Source organism: Ranitomeya imitator, chromosome 4 (genome assembly GCF_032444005.1).
Source record: "Ranitomeya imitator isolate aRanImi1 chromosome 4, aRanImi1.pri, whole genome shotgun sequence".
Classification (NCBI taxonomy): domain Eukaryota; kingdom Metazoa; phylum Chordata; class Amphibia; order Anura; family Dendrobatidae; genus Ranitomeya; species Ranitomeya imitator.
This window is the reverse complement of record NC_091285.1, coordinates 689,013,833-689,025,917: the sequence shown is the minus strand read 5'-3', so window position 1 is coordinate 689,025,917 and position 12,085 is coordinate 689,013,833. Positions and strand designations below refer to the sequence as shown.

The 12,085-nt window shown below is 42.8% G+C and overlaps 1 protein-coding gene across 1 annotated transcript in view; it reads left to right on the top strand.

Annotated features, from left to right (window-relative positions):
* Positions 1 to 9,419, top strand: part of LOC138674721 (uncharacterized) — a 95,042-nt gene extending 85,623 nt beyond the window's left edge. Inside the window, exon 13 of the mRNA XM_069762538.1 lies at positions 9,176 to 9,419. Coding sequence (XP_069618639.1) covers positions 9,176 to 9,285 — 110 coding nt within the window. The 3' untranslated portion in view covers positions 9,286 to 9,419. The remainder of the gene's footprint in view (positions 1 to 9,175) is intronic.
* The last annotated feature ends 2,666 nt before the right edge of the window (positions 9,420 to 12,085 follow it).

Here is a 12,085-nt window from a genome sequence, read left to right as displayed (position 1 = left end):
TTTATATTGCATTTTTTAGGTCAGCTGTGACGAAAAAAAGTCAATTCTGACCTTTTTGTTTTACAGCAATTATCATAAGGGGTATATAATTTTACATTTTCATACTTCGACATTTAGAGGCACTGTAGTACAGCATGTGTTTGTTTTCCTTATCTTGATTTGTAAAAGAAGAATAGGTGTGCGTTTCTTTTTTTGTATATATTTTTAAAACCTTTTTCTCCCGCCTTCAACTTGCCCTATAGGGAACTTGAATCAGCAATTGTCTCATTGCTTGTTCTATATACTCCAAAATCACGTCACAGCAGTATGTAGCAAAAACCATAGAGTCCTGGAAGCACGGCCTTCACGGGAGGACTAACATGGCAGCTATCAGGGCCCACAGAAGGATCCCGGCTGAGATGGCAAAACATTGGCACCCTGCAATCTCTGTGTAAAACAGTATACAACTGCTGTTTATGGAGAGGGCACAGCAACTGCACTGACATACTATTATGTCCCATTGTTAGGGAGGGGATAAGGGTAGGACATGAAGGACAACCAGCAAAAATACTCATAACATTTTGGACTCCTGGCTTTGTTTGCCTAAGTATCTTCTCTTGTGACATAGGGCTTCTCCATGGTAGGTTCTTGGTCCATGTGTTGGTTACAATCGGGTAGGTTCTTGGTCCATGTGTTGGTTACAATCGGGTAGGTTCTTGGTCCATGTGTTGGTTACAATCGGGTAGGTTCTTGGTCCATGTGTTGGTTACAATCGGGTAGGTTCTTGGTCCATGTGTTGGTTACAATCAGGTAGATTCTTGGTCCATGTGTTGGTTACAATCGGGTAGGTTCTTGGTCCATGTGTTGGTTACAATCGTATTGTGTCTCTTAAATCCTTCCAATCACAGTTTCCAGAGGACTGGGCCAAGCATGCAGAGATCACGTAGTATGTGCCGGTGGTAGGATTGGGAGGTCCAAATGGCATAAGATCTTCTGACAATCCTGCTGAAATTGAGAGGTTTGATTACCATTTATCTTATAGCTATGACCAGATTCAGTCTTCTTAAGGATAAGCCCACCATATATCAAGCCAAAAACTAAAAAAGATATAAATGTAGATTATTAGGGGTCAAGCTCTTTGGTAATCAGTAGCATTCACGCAGGCAAGCAATGTGATCGGATCCAAAACCAGTGAAGTTTATTATCTCCATAGACTTCCAGATAAAGTCAAAACAAAGCAGCCTCTCCTGTACCCAAAAGGTACAACAGAACCAAAACAGAAAATAAACAGTCCATAAAGAGCATGGGCTCACCCGTTTAAATGTCAGTCCTTCACTCACAGACTCTGGCTGAGCCACAAAAACAAGGTCTTTCTCCCTCCACACACAAACCACATCTGAGACAGGTCAGCTTCCTTTTAAATGGGCTCCAAAGCTTTGATTGGAGATATGGGAGCAGCCAGTCCCACCCAACTCTTACAGCTGGTCCTAAAACCCGGACCTCAGCAATAATGGTGCTGGAGCCTGAATTTGTGGGCTTCACATCACTGAGGCTAACCACCCAGGTGACACATATCTCCAAACCAGGACTTGTCATGCTGCAGCCAATCCTATAAAGCCATAGAAATATTTATTTATTACTAAACAAATTGATAATCCGGAATTAAAAAAAAAACAACTTAAAATACACAAGACACATTTAAAAAATAGCACAATGCAGAACGGCGGAGCAGCAAAAAAAAAAAAATTCTTCGAAGGTTAGACTTGAATTGGTCGGCATTCTACGTATTGTGTATATACATTCCTCAACGTTGAAATTGCAACTCAGCAAAGGAAAAGTGGTGGAATTATGATGAAAAAAACGGAAACAAAATGTAAAAAACATCTCAATTTATTCAGTATCATGTATGAGCGCCAAGGGCAGAAATCCCAGCACTTCCAGCCTCAGCTGCTATCAATGAGGTTATTAATGGTCGTCTGAGGAAGATTGTACTACTGAATACACTTGGGCAAATCATCAAGATCCACTGCTGGCAGCTCCTGTGTAATCACTTTCCAATAACGTTCCAGATGTTCTCGATGAGAGACAATTTGGAGATGCTACAGCCATGGGAGAGTGTTTGGGCAACACACGCTGCTCACAGTAGCTCCAGCAACATGCGTCCAGGTATTTCACACGGAAACACGAGAAGCAATGGAATGAAACTGAAAGGGAGAAGAAGATACAAATTAGATATTAGAAAAAACTTTTTGACAGTGAGGGTGGTCAATGAGTGAAACAGGCTGGTGGTGAGTTCTCCTTCAATGGAAGTCTTCAGACAGAGGCTGGATAGACATCTATCTGAGATGGTTTAGTGAATCCTGCATTGAGCAGGGGGTTGGACACGATGACCTTTGATGTCCATTCCAACTCTAACATTCTATGATTCTAAGATTGTCGTTTTGAAAAATGGCTTCTTGGACACTGTAAAGAAATGGTCGTAACGCTGGTTCCATGGTTGATCCTTTCTGTACTCCAAGTGAAATTGGAGGCCACATACCAAGTCTAAGGCATCAGACAGTGTCTACACAAACTATCAGGAGGCATCTGCAAGTTATTGGGTTAAGAGCTAGACGACCAGCTACAGGTGCTCTACTGACCTCAAGCCAATCGATCTAAAAGGCTATCATGGTGCAAAGCAAGATGGCAATGGAGACCGGAATGGAGGTCTGACCTCATCAGCCACGAGTCCTGCTTTTGTCTTGGATTTGATAAAAGATAGACATTGGTCTGAACACCATGGGGTGGGTAACACTATGAAAAAGCCTTCAATGGGGATGGATACATTGGTCTTCTTAGAACTATGATGTGGCATAAGGTATGGTAGCTGGACAGCTCTAGCCTTCATTCTAGGTACATCAACATCTCAACGATACATTGATATATTTATGCATGTGTATATATATATATATATATATATATATATATATACAGTGGGGCAAAAAAGTATTTAGTCAGTCAGCAATAGTGCAAGTTCCACCACTTAAAAAGATGAGAGGCGTCTGTAATTTACATCATAGGTAGACCTCAACTATGGGAGACAAACTGAGAAAAAAAAATCCAGAAAATCACATTGTCTGTTTTTTTAACATTTTATTTGTATATTATGGTGGAAAATAAGTATTTGGTCAGAAACAAAATTTCATCTCAATACTTTGTAATATATCCTTTGTTGGCAATGACAGAGGTCAAACGTTTTCTGTAAGTCTTCACAAGGTTGCCACACACTGTTGTTGGTATGTTGGCCCATTCCTCCATGCAGATCTCCTCTAGAGCAGTGATGTTTTTGGCTTTTCGCTTGGCAACACGGACTTTCAACTCCCTCCAAAGGTTTTCTATAGGGTTGAGATCTGGAGACTGGCTAGGCCACTCCAGGACCTTGAAATGCTTCTTACGAAGCCACTCCTTCGTTGCCCTGGCGGTGTGCTTTGTATCATTGTCATGTTGAAAGACCCAGCCACGTTTCATCTTCAATGCCCTTGCTGATGGAAGGAGGTTTGCACTCAAAATCTCACGATACATGGCCCCATTCATTCTTTCATGTACCCGGATCAGTCGTCCTGGCCCCTTTGCAGAGAAACAGCCCCAAAGCATGATGTTTCCACCACCATGCTTTACAGTAGGTATGGTGTTTGATGGATGCAACTCAGTATTCTTTTTCCTCCAAACACGACAAGTTGTGTTTCTACCAAACAGTTCCAGTTTGGTTTCATCAGACCATAGGACATTCTCCCAAAACTCCTCTGGATCATCCAAATGCTCTCTAGCAAACTTCAGACGGGCCCGGACATGTACTGGCTTAAGCAGTGGGACACGTCTGGCATTGCAGGATCTGAGTCCATGGTGGCGTAGTGTGTTACTTATGGTAGGCCTTGTTACATTGGTCCCAGCTCTCTGCAGTTCATTCACTAGGTCCCCCCGCGTGGTTCTGGGATTTTTGCTCACCGTTCTTGTGATCATTCTGACCCCACGGGGTGGGATTTTGCGTGGAGCCCCAGATCGAGGGAGATTATCAGTGGTCTTGTATGTCTTCCATTTTCTAATTATTGCTCCCACTGTTGATTTCTTCACTCCAAGCTGGTTGGCTATTGCAGATTCAGTCTTCCCAGCCTGGTGCAGGGCTACAATTTTGTTTCTGGTGTCCTTTGACAGCTCTTTGGTCTTCACCATAGTGGAGTTTGGAGTCAGACTGTTTGAGGGTGTGCACAGGTGTCTTTTTATACTGATAACAAGTTTAAACAGGTGCCATTACTACAGGTAATGAGTGGAGGAAAGAGGAGACTCTTAAAGAAGAAGTTACAGGTCTGTGAGAGCCAGAAATCTTGATTGTTTGTTTCTGACCAAATACTTATTTTCCACCATAATATGCAAATAAAATGTTAAAAAAACAGACAACGTGATTTTCTGGATTTTTTTTTCTCAGTTTGTCTCCCATAGTTGAGGTCTACCTATGATGTAAATTACAGACGCCTCTCATCTTTTTAAGTGGTGGAACTTGCACTATTGCTGACTGACTAAATACTTTTTTGCCCCACTGTATATATATATATACACACACACACACACACACACAGTTACAGTTTTTTGGGCAGTGACTGAATCTTCATGATTTCACCTCTGCTATTTTTGCTCTAAAATTTCACAATTGAGATGCAATTGAAGGTTAGACTTTAAGGTTTATTTAAAGGGGTTGAACAAAAATATCCTATGAGACATTTAGGAATTTTACTCATTTTTCTACAAATCCTCCTCATTTCAAGGGCTCAAAAGCAATTGGGCAAATGACCTTTACCATGAATAAAATGTCTAATACTTTGCAGAGAATCCTTTGCAGCAATGACAGTCTGAAATCTGGAAGCCATGGAAGACACGAAACGTTGGGTTTCCTCCTGTGTGACACTTTGCTTATTTGTGGCTCTTTCTGCCTTAATTGCCATTGGAAGCCATACATGCCCGCGCCCTCACACCGCCTCCGCCATGTGTTACAGAGGATGTGCTGTGCTCTGGATTATGTGCCGTGCCAAGCCATCTCCATACTTTCTTCTTCCCATCATTCTGGTACAAGCTGATCATACTTTTGCTATTCCAGAAGTGGGCTGACTTGTTAGAAGTCTAAAGTCTGGCATTTCTATTTTTAAGGCTGATTAATGGTTTGCACCTTGAGGTGACCCCTCTGTATTTGCTCTCATGATGTCTTCTCTTTATGGTAGACTTAGATCCTGAAGCACCTTCTTCCTGGAGAGTCTTTTTCACTTGGGTGGATGTTGTGAAAGTTTTCTTTACCATGGAAAGGATTCTGCGATCATTCAAAGCTGTTGTCTTTCATGGATGTCCAGTGCTTTTTGATTTCCTGAGCTCACCAGGGCACTCTTTTTTTTTGCACAATGTACCAAACTGTTCATTTGGCAGCTCCTAACATTTCTGCAACCTCTCAGATGGATTTCTTTTTTTTTTCAGGCTAATGATGGTCTGTTTCTCTTCAAAAGCTCCATTGACCGTATGTTGTGGGTTCACAGCAACAGCTTCCAAATGCAAATGTAACCTCCAGCTCCAGCCCATTGAAGAGATAAATGTCTGACTACTTTTGGTCACTTTAAAAAGAAGCAGCTACATATTAAAGAGCTGCAATTCCTAAACTCTTACTTCAATTAGGATGTGAAGAGTCGCAAAGCTGGGAGTCTGCACTTTATGCCCATAGTGATTATATAATTATATCTAGAATATGTTTTGGCAAACAGCTAAATTGCCAAAGCTTGTGTTACTGTCCAAATATGTCTGGTATCCACATGAAGAAGAATGAATGAACGGAACCAGGGCAGTTTGCACTATTGGATGGTGGATCCGTGTACAAAACCAGCATGCAGCTTTGCACAATTACGGGTAGTTGGTGCTCAGCATTATAGTAAAAGTGAGTTGAATGCAAAATAGAAGAAAATGCGACACTCACCCCTTTGCAAATAAGTTGTAGTCTTTATTACACCGTGAAAGGTTTCAACATATAGAGTCCAGCAATAGAGATATGGAGAGAAAGGACTAAAGCAGTGTACAAACACTCCAAACAGTAATGTGCTGTACAACTGCGGCAGTGAAGAAGAGGAGAGTAGTAAGGAATAATACATTTGATAAGATTGAATAAGGGAATAATACAGTTGATTGGGGAAGAGAAATCGGAGAGGTGCCAACAGCATAGCCAGACGTTGTATGATTGATCTGTTATATTAGGAAGCTGGCATCTGTCCTGCATTACTATTACATTTTTTGTTCATACTTAATGCACTAGAAAGCATCAACAAGCTTTTTACCCCCACAAATACCAAATCAGTGTTATTGGGAGACAATCTGCTTACTTGTGGCAAGAGACTGCTTTTTTTCATTTTCTTTTCTGTAAGTGTACCTACCTGCCTAGTTGTTCTTATGTCCTTTTTTGCAAAAGTAGAATAATTGGCGTTGAAAAGATGTGAATTATTATATTGTACAAAATGAATGGTGAAGAAAAAGTGGTAATGGCAATAGGCGTGGTAGTGTGAAATGGAAAAAAAAAAAACATACTATGGCTTAGAATTTGACAGCAGCAGAAGCCCCACTATGAAGTCATGGGGGTTAGCGGGTGCCATAGCTAGCCAAAACCGCATGGACCAGGGATCATCCCACCGAGTGCCCGCTCTCCTTTTCCCTTGGGTGCAACGCTGCTCAAACAGCAGAGTGAGGGTAAAACAGTGTGGCAATACTTTACTGTAACACAAAACAGGCAAATAACACATAGAATAGTCCCAGCAAAATTCCCAAAATGGTGCACATTAGAGAGTGTCACCCTTCAACTGACTCTTTGGGATAAAAGCAGTTGTGACTTCAGCTTTTCCAGAGCTGATTACCCCACCTGTGGCACGCACAGAGAGGAGGCAACGACAAGCTTAGGAGGACACTGACAGTCCATTGAGGTACAAGGCCAGGTGACCGGAGGGTCACAACCTGGCTTCTCCGAACATCTCCATGGAGCCAGGTGACCGGTGGGTCACACTCCTGGCTTTCCCAAAAGTATCCATGGGGCTCAGGTGACCACTGGGTTCAAATCCTGACTACCCCAAAGGTATCCATGGTTCAGTGATGGGCAATGGAGCATTTCTGTATTCTTTCAGCCGGTGCTGTGGTTCCCTAAGCTGGCATCCTGTAGGATGTCAAATCTGTGTCCCTTGTGATGGAGCCATGATCTGGCAGCTATCCTGAAGAGTGTTCCTAGCTGTGGTTTTTGTAAAGAGTACCTGGTGCTTTGGATCTATAGATTTCTTGGCTATCTGGATGTCTTGGCTGTCTGGATGTACATTGTTAGAGGCATATTCCTCTTATATAGCTCACAACTGTTGTTCTTCAAGTGAGAATCCAGAGGTCAAGAGGAAGATGTGATGAGATTAACACGCAATGTTTGACTAATCAATTTGCATAGTTTTTACTCCTGTGTTTTGCAGTTCAACAAGCCACAGGACCCACACGACGGTCATTCAACATCATAAGCAAACATCCATTGTTCAATGACCATGTATAAAGGCCCCTTCACATTAAGCGACGCTGCGATACCGACAACGATCCGGATCGCTGCAGCGTCGCTGTTTGGTCGCTGGAGAGCTGTCACACAGACCGCTCTCCAGCGACCAACGATGCCGGTAACCAGGGTAAACATCGGGTAACTAAGCGCAGGGCCGCGCTTAGCACAGCGCTGGAGGACAGACGGCTGTAGGTAAGTATGTAGTGTTTGTTTTTTTTTACTTTTAGCATGGTAACCAGGGTAAACATCGGGTTACTAAGCGCGGCCCTGCACTTAGTTACCCGATGTTTACCCTGGTTACCAGTGAAGACATCGCTGGATCGGTGTCACACACGCCGATCCAGCGATGTCAGCAGGAGTCCAGCGACGAAATAAAGTTCTGGACTTTCTTCAGCGACCAACGATCTCCCAGCAGGGGCCTGATCGTTGGTCGCTGTCACACATAACGATTTCATTAACGATATCGTTGCTACGTCACAAATAGCAACGATATCGTTAACAATATCGTTATGTGTGAAGGTACCTTAACTGTCTTGCAAAGATAGCAGACAATAAGTTGTAGAAGATGATATAAGAGGCAAACATTAAAAATAATTTGAAGAAAAATATCAAAAATCAACGTTTAAGACTCATATGACAGCAGTGTATGGTTTTTGACCAATTGAAGAACAAACGCATAAATTCAAAAGTCAACTTATAGATAAGTCCATTCCTCCTGGCTTACTGAAAATAGACAACTGCTTAATTAAGATAAAATGCTGTGCCCTCACAGCCGTGAACACAGGCAGAAGTACTACCAAACGCAGGGCAAAGGAGACAAATTGTGACTACAGCAAGTGTATTAGTGGGGCAGAAGCAAAGAGCATTATGGAATTATTGGCTCATCAAGATAATGTTATCTCTGGCAGTGACAGTATCAGTTTGAGTCAGTGTTCAACATAGTGCTCAGGTGACATGGTGCCAGTGGAGGCAGAAGAAAAGATTCAAATGCCTAGCTGTGTTGGTGCTTCTGTAAGCTGTGGTAAGGGAATAGCTAGGGCAATAATAGAACTTTGAGTAAGGGCAAATCTCATGGTCGGAATCATGTGGGTGGGAGAGGGAGTTTCGGGCAAGGAGCTCAAAACATTTCTCATACTGAGGAAACTGTCAGTTCAGTCAGGGATGGTGATTGTGTGAACAAGACCTGGAAACCAAAATGAGGTGCAGAGTAAGTGATGTCAGCATAAGGGGAGGGTGGTGGGATCCGTCATAAAGTGTGGACGCTCACTCGGCTAAATCACTCGAAAATGTCAGCTGCATTCCCTGTCTCGGCTTTTATTCAGGTAATTTCTACTGATTGTCTGTTTTATACCATGTGATGCGATAGCTGCTGGCGTTATGGAGGAGCCTGCGCAGCCATGCTTGGGGTCATGTGAGCCTTCCGTAACTGATGCAACTTTATGAAATATGTAAAATGGCGACAAGCATAATTTTATCAAATCAATTAGCAAATCGCTCAAATCTAGTGAGAGGAAATCTTCATAAAATTTGTCACAAATTAGATTTGCATCAAATCGATCATCTCCAGTATAGTATGTAAATTTACATTATGTAAATGTATACGTTGCTTTCTTTCAGGTGTTTTCAGGCTGGTCAAAGGACAGTCAATCACTTTGGTAATACCACGGAGAAACGCCAGTCTGGATGTCAGCAGTCAAGCCACATTTCTTGGTGTTGTGAAATTATAGCCGTCCCTGCAGACTGCCACAGGATTGCCAAGCTTCAGCCAACAGGAAACTATTTATAAGGACAAATATCCAGAAATGGGATAAAAATATCACAGAGCAGCATAAATAAAAATCAAATAACGACTCTGACTCTCCTCCTGCAGAGAGGTACAAAAAGAGAGCGATGAGTATGATCCTTGGCACCCAGGGTGACACAGAATGAGCTATAAGGCTCCTCCCCCTGCAGGGTGACACAGAATAAGCTATGCAGCTCCTCCCCCTGCAGAGTGATAAAGATAGGAGGAGCTGTGAATCTCCGCCCCCTGCAGGGTGATACAAATAGGAAGAGCTGAGTGTCCACCCCCTGCAGGGTGATACAGATAGGAGCTATGAATCTCCTCCCCCTACAGGGTGATACAAATAGGAGCTCCGAGTCTCCGCCCCCTGCAGGGTTACACAGAAAGAAGCTATGTCTCCTCCCCCTGCAGGGTGATACAGATAGGAGGAGCTGTGCATCTCCGCCCCCTGCAGGGTGATACAGATAGGAGCTATGAGTCTCCTCCCCTGCAGGGTGATACAGATAGGAGGAGCTATGAGTCTCCTCCCCTGCAGGGTGATAGATAGGAGCTATGAATCTCCTCCCCCTACAGGGTGATACAAATATGAGCTGTGAGTCTCCGCCCCCTGCAGGGTTACACAGAAAGGAGGAGCTATGAGTCTCCCCCCCCTGCAGGGTGATACAGATAGGAGGAGCTATGAGTCTTCTCCCCTACAGGGTGATAGATAGGAGGAACTATGAGTCTCTTCCCCTGCAGGGTGATACAGATAGGAGGGGCTATTAGTCTCCTCCCCCTGCAGGGTGATACAGATAGGAGGAGCGATGAGTCTCCACCCCCTACAGGGTGATACAGATAGGAGGAGCTATGAGTCTCCTCCCCTGCAGGGTGATACAGATAGGAGGAGCTATGAGTCTCCTCCCCTGCAGGGTGATACAGATAGGAGGAACTAGGAGTCTCCTCCCTCTGCGGGGTGATACAGATAGGAGGAGCTATGAGTTCTCACCCCCTACAGGGTGATACAGATAGGAGCAGCTATGAGTCTCCTTCCCTGCAGGGTGATACAGATAGGAGCTATGAGTCCCCGCCCCCTGCGGGGTGATACAGACAGGGGGAGCTATGAGTCTAACGCTCCTCCTGCAGTCACTGTTACTGTCCTATTGTCATACACTTTTGCACTACATGTAATAGTTATATTTCTATTATGTTTTTAGAACAATAAAAATACAAAAAATAAAACTTGCTTCTTCACATCCTGATGTTGGTCTGGAGGTTGAGGGGATATAACGTATACGCCTCCTATTACAGTATATTAGTCTGTCGCCATATCTCAGTGACCACCATTGATGTACATGGTGGTAGATAAGCATTAGGGGTCACAGGGGTGGCATTATTGGAGTCCCCCACCAGGAATGTTTTATGTATTACTACATTTGCGTTTTCTCATTTTCACAAATGTCACTTTTTCTCAAACAAATTTGTGACATCATATAAGACATCAGTGAACCAGAAACGTCACATTCTCCTACTTGAATAGCTATATGGACGCATCATCATACTTGAAGACACAAAAGAGCACAGTGAGGTCAAAAATACTCTGTTGTAAAAAAAAATCACAGTAATAAGCAAGTGCTAGTCAAAAGATTAAAAAAAACAGGGTATTTATTGATACTTTTTTTGCAAAAAAAGTATACTAAGCTGCTCCACCAATCGTCAAGGTATACCCATATAGCGCAGTCCTATCTAATGTATATAATCCCTATCTGATGTATTTAAAAACCTGATCATCTGTATAGTACCTGTATAAGCAGGGTTCAGAGAGGGAATATCCATGTGGACATGCTGGATGGAACAGCTTTGATGCAAATGACCCATAAGGAGTGGTGGACTCCCCAGTCTTGTAGAAACAAGAGAACAATTATAGAACCAGAAACACATGGGCTACTTGCACATTGAACAAGTCTGTAGGAACCTGTTCACACACCACCAAGAAACTTGAAGACACAAAAGAGCACAGTGAGGTCAAAAATACTGTTGTTAAAAAAAAAATCACAGTAATAAGCAAGTGATAGTCAAAAGATGGAAAAAAACAGGGTATTTAGTTATGTTTTTTTGCAAAAAAAATGTATACTAAGCTGCTCCACCAATCGTCAAGGTATACCCATATAGTGCAGTCCTAACTAATGTATATAATCCCTATGTGATGTGTTTAAAAACCAGAACATTGTACCTACTGGGAGACATGGAGGAGGCGCAATTATGTTCTGAGGGTGCTTTGCCACATCTGGCAGAAGGGGTCTTCAATCTGTGCAAGGTACAAATAAATTTCAAGACTACCAAGTCATTCTGGAGCAAAATGTACTACTTATTGTTAGAAAGCTTGGTCTGAGTCACAGGTCATGGTTCTTCCAACACGATGATGACCAAAAACACAGCTCAAAACATCTAATAATGGCTAAGAGCAAAGCATTGGATTCTCCTGGAGTGGCTTCTATGATCCCTGGTCTATATCATATTGAACATCTAAGGAAGGAGCTGAAACATTCCAAATGGAGATGGAATACACTCAACAACCAGGAAGGGTATAGGAGAAGGTGCTTTTATGGTTCTAAAAAATCATCTTTTTCCTGACAGCACCATAGAGAGAGTAACATAGGAAGAAAAACTCTAGAGAGTGACCAAATCCTGAAGAACCTTTACAGTGAAATACAGATCAGACAACCCCAAATCAAGGCTTTCTCCATTCCTTCTTAAGAAGAGATAGA